Source organism: Galeopterus variegatus, unplaced genomic scaffold (genome assembly GCF_000696425.1).
Source record: "Galeopterus variegatus unplaced genomic scaffold, G_variegatus-3.0.2 Scaffold2392, whole genome shotgun sequence".
NCBI classification, from domain to species: domain Eukaryota; kingdom Metazoa; phylum Chordata; class Mammalia; order Dermoptera; family Cynocephalidae; genus Galeopterus; species Galeopterus variegatus.
Genome location: NW_007728503.1, coordinates 108,714 through 128,636, shown reverse-complemented (window position 1 = coordinate 128,636; position 19,923 = coordinate 108,714). Strand labels below are relative to the sequence as shown.

The 19,923-nt window shown below is 37.9% G+C and overlaps 1 protein-coding gene across 1 annotated transcript in view; it reads right to left on the bottom strand.

Moving 5' to 3' along the window:
• Positions 1-11,252: 11,252 nt before the first annotated feature.
• The window catches only part of DDX1 (DEAD (Asp-Glu-Ala-Asp) box helicase 1), a 33,532-nt gene continuing 24,861 nt past the window's right edge, over positions 11,253-19,923 (bottom strand). The window contains exons 16-22 of the mRNA XM_008581552.1: positions 19,032-19,220; positions 18,298-18,349; positions 16,569-16,715; positions 14,049-14,140; positions 12,737-12,832; positions 12,338-12,458; positions 11,253-11,676 (exon numbers count right to left, since the gene is read on the bottom strand). Of these exons, the coding sequence (XP_008579774.1) occupies positions 11,546-11,676; positions 12,338-12,458; positions 12,737-12,832; positions 14,049-14,140; positions 16,569-16,715; positions 18,298-18,349; positions 19,032-19,220 (828 nt within the window). The 3' untranslated portion in view covers positions 11,253-11,545. The remainder of the gene's footprint in view (positions 11,677-12,337; positions 12,459-12,736; positions 12,833-14,048; positions 14,141-16,568; positions 16,716-18,297; positions 18,350-19,031; positions 19,221-19,923) is intronic.

Here is a 19,923-nt window from a genome sequence, read left to right as displayed (position 1 = left end):
GAAAGCCTTTAGCAGGCTTTCCTCCCAGCTCACATTCCCCATGGTTGGTGAGGCAGAAAATTCACAAGAACAAAGCTCTTGTCCTAAAAAGATCTTTTCAATTTAGGGTCAATTCCACATTTGGGGCTTCCAGAAGAGTCACCTTTAAATTAAGGAAAGAAAAAAGAAGCCGTCGCATACAGGCCAGGGAGAACCACACACGAATGTGCATGACACCTGCACCCCGCACTGCACCACACACGTATTCTTCGTGGGAAACTCATAAATCCAGAGTCCTGAAAGTGGCCTCCTAAGAGGCAGGGGGTGTGCCAGAAACACATGGCTGTCCAAAAAACAGGATTCATTTTCCTGCCAGCCAATAGTCCTGGGGCAAATTCTAGGGGCCTCATCTAGTCCTTCTGAAATATGGGCAAATCGTCTGCCGTGCCTTCCTCACAGAGCCATTGTGAGACCCAGAAGAAATGTCATTTGTGAAGGCCCTGTCTCCTCTCCTGTCCCCCAGACAGGTGGCCATGTCACTCCAGCCTAAATGTGTGTAGCAGCCTGCTATATAATCTACCTGGGATCACCTTCTCCTCCCAGCATTTTAGGATTGAGTTAAAGTCCACATTCTTTATATTTCACCCCTTATAAAATGTCACATAGCTAAAGACCACATGGAGCTTGGTCTGGCTCAGCTGGGGAGCCATTGCCGAACGAACCCTTGTTCCTAACGTGTCAGTCTGGGGACAGCATCTTGGGCTCCCTAGGACCAGCTGTTCCCACTGAGTGGGGCCAGCCCTCCCTGTGAGTAGTATCAGCCTCTGGGCCCAGGATGGGGGACAGGGCAGATGAGCACATACTCAGGGTCCAGGTCAAGGTGATCGAGTTTCTCTCTTCAGTCAGAAACTCCATCGCCCCTGGCTGTAGGGTAATAAACTCAATCTCAGGGCTTGAGCTCTAATACGGTTCATTTCTGGACCAAATCTCTGAAGCTGAAACATTTATTTTTAAGGATAAGCAGTTTGCTGTTTTCAGCTTTTCTCATCAGAAATAGTGCAATTCAGCCCAATCTACATTGGAAGCATAATTTATCATCTCACACAGATGGCTGCTAAGGGTGGGGGGAGGCTTACTTTTCGTTTTAGTTCAGCAAACATTTCCTGAGCCCCTACGTGTGCCAGGCACACAGCAAAGCCCTGGGGATGTACAGCTGAGTAGGACAAGCTCCTGATCCTTGAGACACTCACTGTCTAGGTGGAGAGACAGATCCACACCCTGAGCTTTGACTTCAGACAACCCTACTTTGGAATCTTGGCTCTCCCCTTTTCTCTTGAAGTCGCTTTGGGAAAATTACCTCACGTCTTTCTAGCTAAAGGTTTGTCAGCTTTGTTGATCTTCTCAAAATACCAACCTTTGGTCCTGTTGATTTTCTTTATGGTTTTTCCATTCTCTATTTCATTAATATTTGCTCTAATTTTTATTATTTCCTCCTTTCTGCATGCTTCAGGTTTAGTTTGTTCTTTTAATTCCCTCATTGCCTTATGGTGGAAAGTTAGGTTATTGATTTCAGATCTTTCCTCCTTTTTAATATAGTCATTCACAGCTATAAATTTCCCTCTAAGCACTGCTTTACCTACATCCCATATGATTTCTTTTTCCGTTTTCATTAACCTCAAAAGTATTTTCTAATTTCCCTTGTGATTTCTTCTTTGACTGATTGGTTAATAGTGTGCTGTTTAAGTTCCACATGGATTTCCCAAAGTCCTCTGTTATTGATTTCTAATTTCACTCCATTGTGGTTGAAGACCATATTTTGTATGATTTCAATCCTTTCAAATGTAACGAGGCTTTTTTTTGACCTAGCATGAGGTCTATCCTGAAGAATGTTTCATGTGCACTTGGGAAGAAAGCGTATTATGCTGCTGTTGGGTGGTGTAATCTATAGATGTCTGCTTAGTCTAGTCAGTTTATAGTGTTGTTCAAGTATTCTATTTTCTTATTGATCTTCTGCCTAGTTGTTCCACCCATTATTGAAAGTGGGATATTGAAGTCTCCAATTATTATTGTCCAACTGTTACCTCATCTCTTTGACCTCTGTTTCCTTAAAGGAAAATAATTATTCTTGCCTTACAGAAGAGTAGAGATAAAGGTAAAGCACCAAGGCACAGCCTGCCACACAGTGGATGTTGTTGCTGTGTCTCAGAATGACAGTGAAGGTGAGGAAGATTTCCTCCTAACATAACCAGGTGGTTCTGGGTTAAGCACCATAGCTTCAGTCTGAAACACACAAACCCTTCTTAAAGAGAAAGATGAGGCTCAGAGTCTGTCTGCTTTTGTGGCCTAATTTTGAGATTATGCGGATCTGCTGCCCAAAAAATAAAAACTAACAAATCCCAACTTCTCATCCTAATTATGCTAGCTGATGTCTAAAATTCCTTCATAGAAGTTTCTTGTGATAATTCATTCATCCATCATCCTTCCTTCCTTCCAACTCAACAATGTTTACTAAATTACTCTCTATGGGCCAGACCCTGCACTGTGTACTGGGGATTCTGAAACCAGAATTGCTCTAAACACCCTACTCTATCCAGCAAGAGGCACTGCTATATAAGCAGGTATAAGTAAAAATATAGAAAAACACTACAATGAAAAAAGAAACAAAAGGTTTGGAGGACACAGAAGAGGGAAGTGACCAGCCTGGTGGGGGAAAGAGAAGAAGAGGTCAGGAGGCTTCTTGACAGAATGGTAACAAACTGAAAAGAAGCCATCAACAGAGGCTTCAGTTTCATAACCCTCCCTGCCCCTGCCAATCCTCTCAGGTGGGAGGGAGCCCAGAGGAGGAAAAGGAGGAAAAGAAGAGGATGTTACACAAAGTGAGTCATCCAGCCTCAAATAACTGAGAACTGCAAAGGCAGAAAGTTCTTGACTTGGAAGTGTGCCAACTGCAATGCTGCAAAAATAACTACGATGAATTCACATATTTCTGTGCAAGTGTCGGTCCACCATAACACTGAAATCTCAGCCATAGCAAATTGGAGCTTTGGGCCCATATGCTCAAAATCATGCTCGGATTTTGGTCAAGGTTTTCTCAAAGAAGTTAAAAGTTATAGTTTCCTATTGAAAATGGTCTTGGTCTTCTATTCTGTCCTGGATGAGACCATGGAATAATGATTCTTATTCAGGATTAGAAGTAACTAGGTACCATTCTGTTTTGGGTCTCAGTCTCCAAAGAATTTTCCTTGTTGTCATGTAAGTTGATAGACTCTCCGCATTGAATGAAAAATAAGCTAATCAATAGTATTTGTTATATGCCCACTGTGCACACTGTAGGGAGATAAAAGGAAGTGTTGCCCAGAAACACTTCACTGGAAGAGACTTTGATCCACCTGAAACCATAGAGGGGGGAAAAAGAGTGGCAAAACAGTTTTTAAAAATTAAGAGCTGCATTATAAAGTATAAGGGCAAGACAAAGAGTAATGTGCTAGAAGGCTTTCCTGGGGACAGAGCAGCAGAGCAGAAAAGCACAGGCTCTGGGGCCTCACAAACTCAACCTGTGGGACTTGGACTTCCCTCTTTGGGTTTTGGATTCCTTGTTTGCAAAAATGATAACATTGGCTCTTACATGAGACAGAATATAAAATATCTGGCTCATAGTTGGTATTCAAAAGCATGGTGTTCTCATGCCCCCACAAAGGAGGATGGGTAGACTCCCGACAGGCAGAGGGAAGGTGGGAAGGTCTTCCAGCAGGAGGCAGCAGTAAGAATGAGCAAGGAGTGGTGGGGAAATGCCTGGATTCAAACTCTGACTCTACTCCTTACTAGCCATGTGATCCTAAGCACATCAGTAACCTCATGGTGCTTGTTTCCTCATCTATGAAATGGAAACACTGATAGAACCTATCTTCTAGGGTTACTGTGAGAATTAAGATGGGCAAACATTTAGAACAGTACCTGATACAGTGAAGGGTCAAGAAACGTTATCAATTATTATCACCTAGAGAGGGGAGTGAGAAGACCAGGTTTGAAAGGAATTGAGGAATAAGAGAAATAAGAACAGGAAAGCTGGGACCAAATCTTAGAGGGCCATAAGTACCCAAGTTACCCTGGATTTGATGAAGGTAATAAAGGTCCATCGCAGGTTCTTGAATGGGGGTTGACATGGGTTAATTATAAACTTCAAGTGGCAAAAGCCAAATGAGTTCCTGTCATAGGTATAAATTCTACTAGAAGAAGCTGTTTTTGAATAGTGTGACTCAAGTCTCCTCCTGTTTCCGTCCTGCAAGATGGTATTCTCTGGAGGAAAGCAGAAGGCAGAGGACAGATCATGTCTGGTTGTTTGCTAGTCAGGTATCTCTTAATCTACAACCCCATGCAGCCACCTGGCCATCAGGGAGATTCCCAGAGACTGTCACTTGGGGTGTCCAATTATCATTTGGCCTTTTCAAATAAGTAGCCATGACTATCTGAAGTGACTAGGGTCATTATTTGGGCTGTCTACACCCATACATCCTGCCTTCACCCCCACCCATACCCACCCACAGGTGACTCCACAAATCTCCATCAAGCTCTCAAAGGGCAATGCCATAATTCCTAGGATCAGCTGTATAAGTGGCAGGATGACTAGTAGGTGTCAGAGATTTGTTAACATGATACTGCACCTCATTTCATTCAGATCTAGGCTTTTAGAGACAGGCAGAATCAAAGGAATTGACTGAGAAAAAGCATTCCGAGTTCTGGAGATGTTAATGAGCATAGCAATTAGCATAAGTACAATTTTGACATGTGTAGAAGTTCTTTGTACAGAGAAGTCCCCAATGCTGAGCCCAGGAGAAAGCCAGTGCCCTGGTCATGTAAGTGCTTTGTGACAAGATCACAAACTGTGTGGAGCCAACTCACACACAAAAAAACCCTAATGCACATTTTTGGCCTTCAGGATCCAGAAAAAAAGGACACAGCCTCTGACAAATGTAATGAAAATAATTCCTTTGAATTTGTGATTTGCTTAGAAGAAAAAAAGGAAGTTAGGTAATCCTTAAGTGACCCCAAGTGGTAAAAATATACCCACACAAATGTTCTTTGTGAGTATACACAATGTGACATTGGCGCCACCTGGTGCACTGGACTGGAAAATGATAAACCACAAACCCACAGCAGCTGGGGTGGATAGGCCTTACTGCATTTGTGTTACTTTCTCTCGGTGCTGGGTTGTGAGCTGGTCGTGAGCCAACAACAGTGGGAAAATGAATAACAATACACAGATGGAAGGATATGATAGAGTTTGTTATTACAACCAATAGAACTAACACTGATATTTTAAGTGAACAGTATTTCATGATATGGGTATAATCCAATGTCTCCAAATTAGAGCCAAACAAAATACCTCAAGCTTTCAGCCTGTGTGACTGTAGGTTAGCCAATTCTTTCCCAAATATGTCAAAGAATTCTTAGACTACCGCTCCAGAGAGTTTTCTTGTCCCCTCCTGCCGTTATGTAACAATTTCCCACAGAACAGGGTCCTAACCAGTTCCCAAATCCTCTAAGATCACCTTGTCTAAACATGGAAAGAGCCTTCCCTTTTAATGTCCAAATTATACTAACATATCTATTTGCTAACACTAGATAGCAAACATTTCAAGGTAAGAGAATCACAGAAAAGGAAAACCAAAACTCCTTATCAGACATCATTACTCCAACACTCAACTGACCTTGTTCCTACTAGCCTTCTATCTCCTGACTCCAACCTCCCATTCTGATCAGAATTTTCCACCCCAGATTCTCTTCCTTGAGACCCTCACCTATCACAAAAAACTGGGAAGACCTTAACATCCAGTTATCACCCTGCAGAGACGCATCTTCTGGCTGCCTCTTCAAAGTCCTACTTTGTCAGTAGCAAATATTTTTCCTTTAATTGGAACTCAATATAAGAAAACTAACAACCAACCAGAGCCTTTTCTGGTGAACAGAATTATTTACCAAGCTGGGGAGGCAAGAGGAGGTAAAATATTGGGTTGAGCCAGTGGTTTCCAGAGACCTGTAAAGTGACTATGTCGAAAGCAATGGCAATGTTTTAAATAAAAACAAAGTGGCAAGGTCTAAAACGAAAAGAAAAGAAAAAAAAGGCCAGATGGGTTTTGAAAAATTGAAGCATTCTTAAAAAACTTGTCTAAACCTCCAAAGTGACTATTTGGAAGGGAATTAAACTCATCTGGCTACAAAATCTATTTTTAAAATAATCTTACTAGTTTCTCAGAAATGACATGTGGTACTACTTTTATCAGTTTTTCTCTACAATAGTAATCTCCACTGCAGAATACTATAGCAAAGTTCCAGTTTGAGCCTAAACTATATTTAACCTTAAGACATATATTACTGGGGCATATGCAGAGAGCACACAATGATTTGCAACAGGACCGAGAAACATCCAGAGTCAGGCTCAGTTTAAAGCAACTGCTCTCAACCCTGGCACCACATTCGCATCACCTGGAGTACCCAGGCCCTATCCCAGGATAATTAAACAAGAATTTCTGGAGGTAAAGTGTAGATACCGGTATATGCTGCTAAAGCACCTCAGGTGATCCTAATGTGCAGCTGAGGTTGAGAATCACTCACCTAAAGAAAGAGAACCAAGATGGACATCTTTGGTCCAAAGGCAGTGGACCAGGGAAAGAAAAATGTCTAGTACAGTAAGCTTCTGTCTCTCCAGTGTCCTTTTGAATCATTGTGCCTGAGCCTTCAGGTGAGAGACTGCGGTGAAAATGGAAGTTTTAAGAGCCATTTCTCAAACTGTGGTTCAAGGTCCATCTGCATGCATGCAATCATCTGAGGAATTCGTTAAAATGCAGATTCCTGATTCCCACCTTAGAACTAATGATCTCTGCATGTGATACAGCAAAATAGAAGTCAGTAACTACTGTTGGGATCAAATCCAGGCCTCCCTGACTCTAAGTTCTTTCAAATTCCCCTCAATACTTTTGACCAGGAAGAGTCAACTCTCTATCAAAAAAACAAGAGCTTTAGATGATTTTAAATGAAAGGTAATTATTTAAAGCAACAGAACGGAAAACAACAGCAAAAATTCCCCCTCCACTCCTCCCTCCAAAGGAATCCTCTATCAATTACTTTGGAGTAGCAAAATAGTATCCCTCCCTTTCCTTCCTGTTCCACTTCATTTTTTCCCTTCTAAAAAATATTCCTTTTTCCCCCAAATAAGGTCACTTGGAAAAATTCCCTGGAACTTTAGAAATTGTCAACATCTATATAGAAATGATAAAATTACTATAAGAGAACCCACCCCAAATCTCATTTCATATTTAACCTTTAATCTTTTACATATCTCATTCAAAGCTCAGTAAAGCACACAGTTCCCTTTTAAATCAGAAGAAGGTAAGAAATATGATTAAATGGTTTTGCCTGTTTAGAATTGGATGGGATTTTTTTTTTTTTTTTAAATCTGGGCAGTTCTCAGTCATTGTCCCATACACTCTGCCTTAAAAAAAAAAAAAAAAAAAGAAAATGAAAATAGAAAGCAGAATGCAATCTTATTTAAAACAAGTGTACATCCTTGTTTGTAATCTTATATGATGGCAGTAGGGCCAGGAGTGGGAGTGCATGGGGGTAAAGAGGCACGTAGTAGGAAGCTGCATGTTAGATGTGAAACCACCAACTACTCACAAACACTAATTTACACACCATATAAAGAGACAACATGTAAACAAACTTAAAGTGCGACAAGTTATAATTCAGTTTGTAAAATAAATTGCATGGAATTCTTCCTATATTGTCAGTATGAATGTTGACTAGTAAACCCTTTCAGAAAGTAACCTGGTTACAATGACCCTGAAACATGTTCATAATGTTCAGATTCTTTAATACTCTAGTTTCTAGGAATCTAAAAAACAAAAAGAGGGCTGGCCCGGTGGCGCACTGCTACAGTGCGCCGCTTGGGAGCGCAGTGGCGCTCCCACCAAGGGTTCGGATCCCACATACAGACCGGTTCCCGCTCACTGGCTGAGCGAGGTGTGGGAGCAACACCAAGGGTTGTGATCCCGTTGCCGGTCCCGGTCCGGTACGGGCGCGACACTGAGGGTTGCGATCCATTGCCGGACACGAAAAAAAAAAGACAAAAAGGAAAAAAAAAAAAAAAGCAGAACAAACACGTTCACTGCAACATTATGTATATCAGGAAAAATGTAGATAGCGCAAATACTGTAAAATACAGTATGAGTTCCTCTCATCTACTAGACAATATGCTGAGTGCTTAACACAATCCTGAATGATGCAAATCATTTTTGCCATTTTCACAAAGAAATCAAAGGTTAGAGAGGCTAAGGACTTCGCATTGTCATACTGCTAGTATGAGTTAGAACCAGATTTAAATCCAGGAGTAATATTCTGAAGTTCACATCCTTTTCAATTCTCCTCAATGCCCATGAGCAGTAAGAGCACAATGGTTACATAAATCACAGCATACTCAATGCATTATGCAGCCATTAAAGTATTTATAATATGAAAAATGCTTATGTTAAATGAAAATACAAAGTTATATATACAGTATGATCTACACTATATACTAAAAAATTTACAGGAAAAAGAAATGAACCAAAATATTAGCAGCAACTTTCTCTGGGAGTGGGACTACAAGGGTACTTCAAAAAGTTCATGGAAAAATAGAATTGAAAGATAATATGAATCTTTCCATGAACTTTTTGAAGTATCTTTGTATAAATAAAAAGTAGGGTGGGGTGGGGATTACTCTAATCTGAAATTTCCATGTTTCTGTTTAAAACAGGAAAAGATATATTAAGAATGAGGTACAGAGAGGTTTGGCAGTCTTATAACTAAGAGAATCAGTTCTTTTAAGGCAAACATCCTCAGGCAATGAAAGCATTTGGTCCTTTTATTTGGTTTTCTATGCTCTCTCAAATTGGTCTGTCCTAATAAAGGGCTCAGAGTATCCTCCAGATTAGTAATACAGTGAAGACATAACCTGAGTTAGAGCAGAGCCCTTAAGTTTATTAAGATTTGAAATAGCACCCCCCCCCCAAAAAAAATCCCCAAACATAAAACCGCTTCAGTCATTTTGAAAGGTTAACTCTAGCAAATGAAAGCCTGAAGGTAGCTTCGAAGGCAATGAACTGAATTAAATAGATAGGTAATAAGGAGGAATGTGCCAAGACTACTAAGACCTAGGGCCCTGTCTATAATGTGTTGAAATTGGGGCAAGTCTTGGCATTTCTGTTTAGATGAGAGACTGACAAACAGACACCAGATCTGTGAGTACACTTACAAATTCCTGCACTACAGAATGGACAAAGACGAAGCTGTGAGTCAGAAGTACTGCCATTTGAAGGTTAATATTTAACATTTCCTGGAATTTCAAGGGCTTCAAGTGTTCTATATTAGTTGGGATAGAGGATAAAATTCTATAACAAAGAGACCTAAACATAAGATGGCTCAGAAAAAAATCAAGTTATTGTTAACAGGCATAGCAGACAGAACGAGCAGTCCTCTTTCCCAAGGTCAGCCAGGTCCCTTCTGTCTTGTTGCTCTACCATTCCCCAAGTATTACACTTTTCTAATGGTGGTAACTGGCTCACTAATACCACATGTAAGTTCCAGCCTGAGAAGAGAGGGAAAGGCAGAAGCATGTGGCCCAAAAGCTGTACACATCATTTCCACTCATACCACACTGACGAGAATCTGGGAAAGGCAGCCCCAAAGGAGGGATGCAACTAGCATCTCTCAGTGACCACATCTTAACCAGACAATTATTTGCATTCTTAGCAATACTACAGATGCCTGAAGGAACTAGCATCTAGAAGCAGAACTAAGAGTAAAGAGATAGATTAATAGTGATGTAGGTAGGGAAAAAAGGGCGAGTCAGGTCTCCAGCATCTCTCAGTGACCACATCTTAACCAGACAATTATTTGCATTCTTAGCAATACTACAGACGCCTGAAGGAACTAGCATCTAGAAGCAGAACTAAGAGTAAAGAGATAGATTAATAGTGATGTAGGTAGGGAAAAAAGGGCGAGTCAGGTCTCTAAGTAAACCTGCTGATCTGGTTACATATGGCTTCCTCCTTTGAAAACTCTGTTCCCTGGGGGTAATTCCAGTTGGATAATAATTTGGAGAGGAAAAAACTGAACAACACTCTTCACCGTCACTAAGCTGTACCACCCAGCATTCCTCTGTGGCCTACTCATTTAGATCTGAGAATCATCTTCCAAAGGTAGCCTAAAGAGTAAAGTTGAAACTAGGAAACCCAAGTTCTATTTCCAGTCTACCAACCAGGCCATGTGAATGTGCATTTTCTCTAAACTCAGCTTTTATACCCATAAAACCAGAGCACGAACAAGGTGATCAAGAAGATCCCTACTAGCTTTAATATTTAAATGCTCTGAATCTCAGTCTTTTCTTTGCTGTTATGTCAATTAAAAATTCATTTCTAAAGCAGTGATTAATGTGTATGAACACTTTAAAGAGCTGTCATCACATAGCTTTGAGATCTGTTACAGTGATTCTACATCTCCAGAGAAGGTGGTCTACAGATAAATGAAAGAATGATATCCTCAATCATTTCTCACAAACTTTGAAAATTCGATATACTACGTCGTTGTTTTCCCCCTGGAGCTTTTACCTGTTTCTATATTGTTTCATTCAACATGTTTTGCTTGAAGAAAACATCTCAGTGCTAAAAGGTTTGAAAACTATCATACAAGAAATTATAATAGCTTGTGCTCTTAAGGAAACTGTAGGGCAAGAATAATCTTCCCCAAAAAACTAGGCACAAAAGAACCATTCGATTGTACATATTTAATTTTTCCTTTTTCCTTCTGGTATTTTAGGCAAGAGTTAGTGTTTAAGGAACTATATTCCAAAGAACTCAGTTTAAGTTTGCTTTTAAGACCTGAAGAAACAGCAGATTAGTTTTATCTTGATGGGTATGTATCATCTGGAAAGAAAGGTTCTTAAAAAGAAGGTAATCCTTCAGAGATACATCTTAACTGTCACCATCACATCAGTCATCAGTCCTTAGACAGACACAGAACCTTTTCTAACTCCCTAAAAATCTCCAGGTTTCCAAACGAAGCAGTCTTTCTAGTTTGTGATTATCTAATTTTCTTTCATGTTACAACTCTTCTCTAGCTTCAGTATACACCGAGACAAACTTAACCATCTGAAGATAATCTCCATTTACAACCACTCCCTGTGAAAAAAACTACTTTTAGAATATTCGCTAGTGATTCCACGTAGGTCCCGTCCCAAATTCACATATCCATAAACTTTATTTCATAAGCCCATAGCGTTCTTTAAAAAGAAATACATATAATCAGTATAACTTTAAGACATAAACCTTCATGAAAATATAGTCATCAAATTTATTGTCATCAGGCTGCCATTTTATAAAGAATTCCTAAGACTAATGTTTCCTGACATGCAAGAATTAGCATTAATAGCTTAAGTTACTATAAATACTGCTGCTTGGAAGCAGTACAACTGTTTTAGAGCTTTAAGACTACAGACTTTTATTACTCAAATCTTATTCAGTATATGTGAAAATCAGAAGGTTCTGAACAGCTGGTTAGGAAGGTAGCCAAGATGCAGGAAAGATGTCTGCGCCTCCTTTTCAAGGGCAGCCAACTCTTGAACGGTAGGTGCCAAAATATCCACATGGCCTTTATAGTTTCCGCCTGCATCACACACACAAATTACAAAGTAATGTAAATGACATGCTTGAAATAACTTGTCAGTAATACTTTGGCTTAATTATATCACTTTAAACACTGCTTCAAGGAATAAAAATGCACTACTGGGCAAGTTATCTCCAAAACTTTGAGTTTTAAAAATGTTAAATTAATTATTTCAATACAAATAAAAGGCTAGGCCTCAGTAATAGCTGTCCCAATACCCCTACTCACCCACCCTTTGGTTTGGAAACCACTAGTTTAGCCTGAATCTTAAAATGTTTCAGGAACAAGTTAACAAGGGTACCCTGGGCAAAAGGAATAGTATTCTGGGTTACCACCTGAATTAAGTCAAAGGATTATGATTCCCTGTTCAAAATGATCTATTATACTCTCGTTTCCTAATAATTTCATAAAATGCTTAACTACTCTTATTAACCCTTCAAGAGAAACAGTTAAGCTGCTGTCCTTCATTCAAATACAGAGCACACAATAAAAAATGCTATAAGACAGGTATGGACAAAGTACTATGAGAGTTATAAGAAGGGAATGATTAATACACTAATAATATACTCAACATAATAAAACAAAATTACTCTTTTAAAATTAATGTTGAAAAAGGGCACATTCACATTTAAAATAGAATTTTAAATAATTTAAAGCTTACCACCAGCAGCCCTTTTTTGACCATAGGTAACTTTCCCATCAAATTCATCCACTGGTACCTTTATATCTGGCTCAACCTGAGAAATGGTACAGTTCAGGTGTTCTTCTATCTCAGACAGCAACTAAAAAAGGGAAAGGAAATTAAAGAATTTCCAAATAAAAATTTCATTTTGACAGTTACATTTTAACAGCACTAAATAAAACCAGGGAAGCTAGAATGCTTGAAAGTCAGATTTCTGAAGAGATCAACTCACAAGTTACAATTTACAAACTACAGCTAACATTACAACCAATTACTCACTACTTAGCCTCATAATTGACAAATAAACAAAAGCTGAGATAATTTTTCTAGATAAATGCAGTCTATTTTAGCAATTTTAATGAGCTTTTGTGAGTCTACCTGCATTTCATTGTACCATATAGTACAGCCTCCATCCTCCTTGAGTCTTGTGTTATAACACCCTTTTCCACGGTTGCTACATACATGGTACCAAACCTAAGTTAAACAGAGAAAAAATATTAACATGTATAGAGATAGGAAAATGCCAAATATCTTATCCTAAATTTATTTTTTAATTTTTTGTCCTTAAGGTACTAGAACAACGGGGGCGACACTGAGGATTGCGATCCGTTGCCGGACACGGAAAAAGACAAAAAAATAAAAAAATAAAAATAAAAAAAATAAAAATATCTTTAAAAATTCAAGAGAAAGATAAAAATAAAACAAAATGTGGAAACATAAGCATTATCTATACACTTGTATTCAAATAAATTCAGAATACTAGATATTTTACCTTGAGTTTACAATTTTGTGACAACAGACAAAACCCTGAATAGGAGGGAATAGGGAGTGAGCCCCAGGTGCTCACCAAAGAAAAACAAAACAGTCCTTCGATGTCATTTGTGCCCCAAGGCAGAGCAAAATTAGAAATTTGGAAGAGGGAAGAAGGGCACACTGACTTTTGGTCCACTATGATGCCCAGGATAAAGAAGGGTGGTACACATGCTGAAATGAGGCCATGCAATATGTTTTAACATCCACATCAATTATACCCAGCATGAAAACATACTCCATAGTTCCTTAGTCCGGTCCTTTCCACCTTTTCTCATACTCTGAGTCCCAAAGAAATAATATTTGCACTATATACTGGGGTAAATACACTGGTAAACAGATGAGACTGCTTGTGGGTAGAGGTTACTTATCTTCAGTTCTAAATGGCTCAAGTCTACACCAAGAACTATATAACCCATTCATGTGCTGTGAGCAAATAACTGGGAAGGTCTGCCCAAAACAATATCAAAATATATTTAATTCTACAAAACCATATTCTGATACCTGTCTTAAATTAATCTACAAATTAAGTTCTCTATGGATATTACCACAGACTCTTTTTTAAAGGCTCACAGACAAGGCTTAACTATCCAATGATACTTCTCCTAAAAATATCTACCTGAAAGAATTTAACTAAAACTTTCTTAAATTGAAAATTCTTATTATAGTAGTGCTGTGCTGACAGAGAACATGTAATTTACCATTTGAGTGTCAAAGATGACTAATCCCAGCCATGATGAAGGTACATCAGGTAGGGTAGAAATATTTTGGAATTTCTAGGAAAAGAATTGCTTTGATAATATTAATTGGAAACTGATTAAAACTACATACAACTCTACTTTTAAGTATTAAGGAGGTGTCGCCAACTAAATATCAGTACCTTAAATCTTTCCAAGTTTTGCTTTCTCTCATGAGGCTTTCTGTCACCATGAAGACAAACACATGAGAACTGGTGTCCTTTTTTATCAGGTCCTAGTGAAAAGCACATTGAACATTTAACCTTAGAAAACATTCCTAAGACTATGTCAAAAAGCCAATAAAATTCAGACCATAAGAGTACTATATACAGTCCTGCCTCAATATCTGTAGGGAATTGGTTTCAGGATCTGCCCTCCGCCCCCCATACCAAAATCTGAGGATGCTCAAGTCTCTAATGAGGGTTAATGGAAAAACAGAATTAAAAGATACACAAATCTTTCCATGAACTTTTTGAGAAACCTTCATATAAAATGGCCTAATGCTTGCATATAACCTACTCACATCCTCCATACACTTTGTCATCTCTAGATTACTTATAATACCTAATACAATGCCTACATGTCACTTCATTCACATGGATTCAGTATAGTACCTGGCATGCAGCAAATGCAAGATTTCTTTTTTGGAACTATGTGGAATTTTTTTCCCCCCAAATATTTTCAGTCTGTGGTTGGTTGATTCCACAGATGCAGAACCCATAGATATAGAGGGCCAACTGTAATTCTATGAAAATCTACACTTGCCATAAACCATGGTTAACACAATTTCTGTCAGAGGTGAAATGCCATTAAAATGAACTCCATGGAGCATTAAAATTGATTTGCCTTTTTTTTTTTTTTTTACTGACCGGTAACGGGATCGCAACCCTCAGTGTCGCGCCCGTACCGGGGACTGGCAACGGGATCGCAACCCTCGGTGTTGTGCCCGCACCGCACTCAGCCAGTGAGCGGGAACCGGTCTCCACATGGGATCCGAACCCTCGGCGGGAGCGCCGCCGCGCTCCCAAGTGGCGCACTCTCCAGTGTGCCACCGGGCCGGCCCTGATTTGCCTTTTTAAGGACATTTTATGTCATCCTTTCCAATCTGCAGGAGTAGATAAAGCAACTAAATGCATATGTGAACACCAGGAACCTCACTACCCTCTTTAAAGCTAAGAACCAAAAAGTTGGAAGAACCAAAATAAGCATCATAAAGTTCGTGCCCTTCCTAAAAGGCCATGCCCACAAGCCTGCCCCTTGAAGGTATTCTAAGGAACTTAGTTATCTTTTTGGCCACAGCAGATCAGCAGCAGCAAATTGGAAGGATTGAGAGGTGCTATTTTAGAGGTAGGTGCAATTCTACTCAACTCTAAAAAGGAAATTCTTCAAGTAGACAGAGTAACAAAAAGAGTGCAGGTCTGACCGGAGTGAATGCAAAAATCCTTCTAGAACTCAACAGAACTTATAATTAACATTAATTTACTGCATGTTATCAAATGACTAGAAGAGAGGAAATCGAGTATCCTCAAAACAAAGAAATGATCACATTTTGTAATGATGAATGTGTTAATTATCCTGACTTGATCATCACACATTGTACACAGGTATTGACATTCAACTCTGTACCCCATGAATATGTGTAATCAATTATGTTTCATTAAAAAAAAAACCAAAAACTGGAACTTGTAGGTACCACTATGAGACAGCCCAAAATAACAACTATGCCATTTAACTATTCTCCATAGTAAAGAGTACTCCCATTGCTCCATATCCTCACCAAAATTTGCTATTATAAGTATTCTTAGTTTAGTGTATATAGTGATACTACACTGTGATTTTATCTTGCATTTCCATAATGACTTATTGTGTTGAGCATTTTTTCATGTTGGTTTACATATTTAATGTTATAAGGAGCATAATATTAGAATCATTACATCTTTACTGTAGATTGAATATCTTATCACAGTGACACTCTTTATTTCTGTAATATTTTTGTCTACTGCATCTCTAATCAATATAGTTAGACCAGCTTTCCTTTGGTTAATATTTTGGTTGATACATAAATACTTTTTCATTTCTTTTCCTTTCAATCTATGTCCTCAGGTTTTAAGCATGTTCCTTGTAAACAGCAAATAGGCACATTTCAATCCAGTCTAACAATCTCTGCCTTTTAAGAGAAGACTTTGGTCCACTGATATTTACAGTGTTTACTCATATATTCAGATTTTTCCACCTTTGATCTTATTCGGTAATTTCTAACTGTGCTTTTTAAAATTTAATTTAATTAATCCTCTTTCTTTCTTAGCCTTATTTAGATTAGGGTTTTTCCCCCTCATTCCCTTTTTCCGTATTTACTGGTTTAGAAGATACACAAGTGATTCTATTTTAATATTAAAGTTAATCAATAATCTCCTAAATGATACAAGGGCCTTAGAATGCTATGATTCATGATCACTGTTACAAAAACATACCTAAGTGGAAAATTTTCTCACTGTTTTTCCTAAGGCTTATCATATGGAAAAGTACTGGATGAGCACAGAAACTCACAATGAGCCATCACTGCTTGAAATGCTGTGCATGCATTATAGATTGCATCAACATGAGACTAACAATCTATTAAATGAGGAAATAAACACAATTTATTTCAAGTGAGGAAGAATTACCTCCTCCTTGTTGCATAAAATACTGCTCCAAGTTATCACAGTCAATTTTGGTTCTACAGAAGATAATTGCTTGATCCATCTTGTGTTCCTTGATTGCCCGGACAGCATACTCCCCCTTCAGGATTTTAATAGCTTCAGACCACATTTCTTGAATACCACCACCACCACAACAAAAAACAACAGAATTTCAATCTAAAATTGTTATGAACACAAATAATTACAGTCATAGGCTTACTGCTTAACACTCCTAAAAATTTCTGCTTTAATACAAGTATTACAGACAAGGACAGGAAGTAACAAGATGGTAAAATAGTGAGTTAATCCATTTATTCATTTATTTTTGTTGCTGTTCATGTTTCTTATGCTTCTTTATGTGGTATACACACACACCCATAATCATACCTCTTTTAGGGGAATACACCTAGATACACACACCAAAACTTTGTTCTTATCTTTCATAGAAAACTAATCATATTCTGCCTTATAATAACTTCCCTAAATGCTCAATAAACATTTATTCAATTACTTTAACCCTTCTTAAAAATAACTAATGTACTTTCTAAATCAATCTAAACATCAGAAAGTTCATACTTTATGGAATAAAAACATTAACATCAAACCTAGTTAGTAATTTTTTAGTCACCATCCTCCAAATTTTCTCTATTTTTCAGTGTGAAACTGTGCTACAGTTGTTATTCCTTACCTATCTAATGCAAGATTTTAATTCTGTGACACAACATATTTCTAAGGTCTCTCTGGTTATCTCTAATTGTAGTATAAACTAAGCAAAACTTTTACAAAGAAAATACAAGAAGCGGTAGAAATTGGGATTTTATAAAATGCACTCCCAACAGTGAGATGATAAATTCTTTTGAACTAGCAATGTCTCTCCTCCTCTCCAACAATAAGGATAATTGAGCATATACCTTTTAAATTTGGAGCTGCACATAAAACTAAGTTCAAAAGAACTCTTTAGTCAAGATTTCAGATAATTCACCTTTTAGGTACCTGTAGAAAACCAACCATGAAGCAAATGCAGTCTGACTCTTGTTAATGATCCACTTGAGACATCTGATGTCAGACATACAGCCTCATGGATTTAAGAACCATTCTTCTAGGTTCTCTAAGCTCCGTCCTTATATTATGATGTACTTTCATATATATTCAAAACACTAAGTACCTGAAACAAATTGTTTCATCTCTGCATAGAAGAATCTTCACTGAGTCAGGATTTAATGTTCAGCTTTTAAAAACTGATGAACATTTACTGTATACAAAGTTTCAGTATGGGGAGATAAAAAAGTTCTGGAGATGTTCAGCTTTTAAAAACTGATGAACATTTACTGTATACAAAGTTTCAGTATGGGGAGATAAAGTTCTGGAGAAGGATAGCAATAATGGTTGTAAAACAATGTGAATATACTTAATGCCATTAAACTGTACACTAAAAAATAGTCAATTGGTGAATTTTATGTTATGTGTATTTTACTACCCAAAACATCAACAACTACTTCAAGATCATTTCTGTATTTTTCACAAAATTATAGCCAAAGACATTTTTCTTTATTACCCAATATCCCTGATATGAAGAACCTGCATGATAATTCTTTTGAAATTCAGGGCCAATATAAAATCTATCTCCAGAAAAATTTGCTGGTTTCCTATGATCAATGAGAACTCTATAATCCAAAATATTGTGATTTAGATAACAGGAAACTAATAAACTCACCTGGACTGTTTGCTCCAGGTCTTGTGTTATCTTTTGCATGTACGTCATCAGTCTATCAAAAGCAAAGGATAACAAAGGGAGAGGGAGTGGTTAAGTAATGATTCAGAACAGGTGTCATTTTTTAAAGGGAGAATTGCATCTGTCTTTAGAGTCCAATAAGACATATATCTTTATAATCTGTAGGTAAAACCATTCTTCAGATTCAGAAAAACCCTTCGTTAACTGTTGGTCTAAGGCAATCAATTTTAAATGTAATAATAAAAATGCAAATGTGATTTCCAACATATTGTGCATTTATAATAAACATATCCTTATATACAAAATCTAATAACAGTGGGAAAATGACAAGATAGTCACACAAAATTGATTTTTTTAGGAGAGCAAGGCACATCAAGAGGACACAGATGTGGGTTTCTACTAAAATACTACTAAAAATGGAAATCATATATGAAATTAGATATATATAATGTAATCTTATTTATTTATAAAAATTATATCAAGGCAGCTGACCACAAAAGTAATTTTACAAAAAGAGAAAATAAAAGATGGAGTACATCATTCTTTCAGTGCCCTTTTAAAGGCATAAGCTTTCACAGTCAATGTTTTAGACTTAAGACTTCTGGTTTTTTTTTGATACAATATCTACTTTCTTTGAGCATCATTAAAAGCCCTAGGCAAAGCTAGTTCATGAGTTTCTTTATTCTACAGAAATGTTAACATTATAAAGTACTTACTCTAATGTGGTTTTTTCCAAGCCTCTCCCAGAGTCTGTCAGTTTTGGGATTCACTGGGACAACAACATGGTGTACAGTATCTGGAACAGAATCTTCTCCTTTTAAATCAACCCATGTGGGAAAATGCATTATCTTCTCAGACAGTTTCTTTACATCAAAAGAATGCAAAGTAGCAGAGCAAACAATCACCTAAGAATAGGAAAACCCAAATTTAGATAAACTTTTATTTTATAATAATAACTATATCACACTAATACTGACATGGGGCACAAAGTACGCTAACCTGGAATCTAAAGATAAGTTTGATACCTGACTCTATGCAGCAACAACTAGTGGTGTGATTTTGGGCAGGTTAATCTCTCTGAGGTTCAGTCCCCTTACTGTCACATAGAAATAATGCCATCTCTTTCTCAAGGTCCTACAAAAACTAAGTAAGATGAAAAGGTTTTTTGAACACCAAAAATCTTAAGTTACTATTTATCCCTTTCTCTCAAAAGCCTTTCCTTCTCAAACACTTCCTAAGAGAGAAGGATGAGAAAAATAAGAAAAATGTTTTAAAAAATAATCACTAAAGAGGAACCATCTTTCGATACCTTAAGTTACTCTTCCTTCAAATAGGAAACAGTACCAATAATCTGGAATATAAAGGCTAAATGTTTGGTAGAAAAACACAACCAAGAATTTTTTACTTATAGTCTTCTGTTAACAGCTAAGTAACTTCCTTGAATTTCCTTCCCTTTTATTTCTAAAAGCAGCTTTTAAGACTATTACTTTTGGGCCGGCCCGGTGGCGCACTTGGTAGAGTGCAGCACTTGGGAGTGCGGTGGTGCTCCCGCCGAGGGTTCGGATCCCATATAGAGACCAGTCCGCTCACTGGTTGAGCGCGGTACAG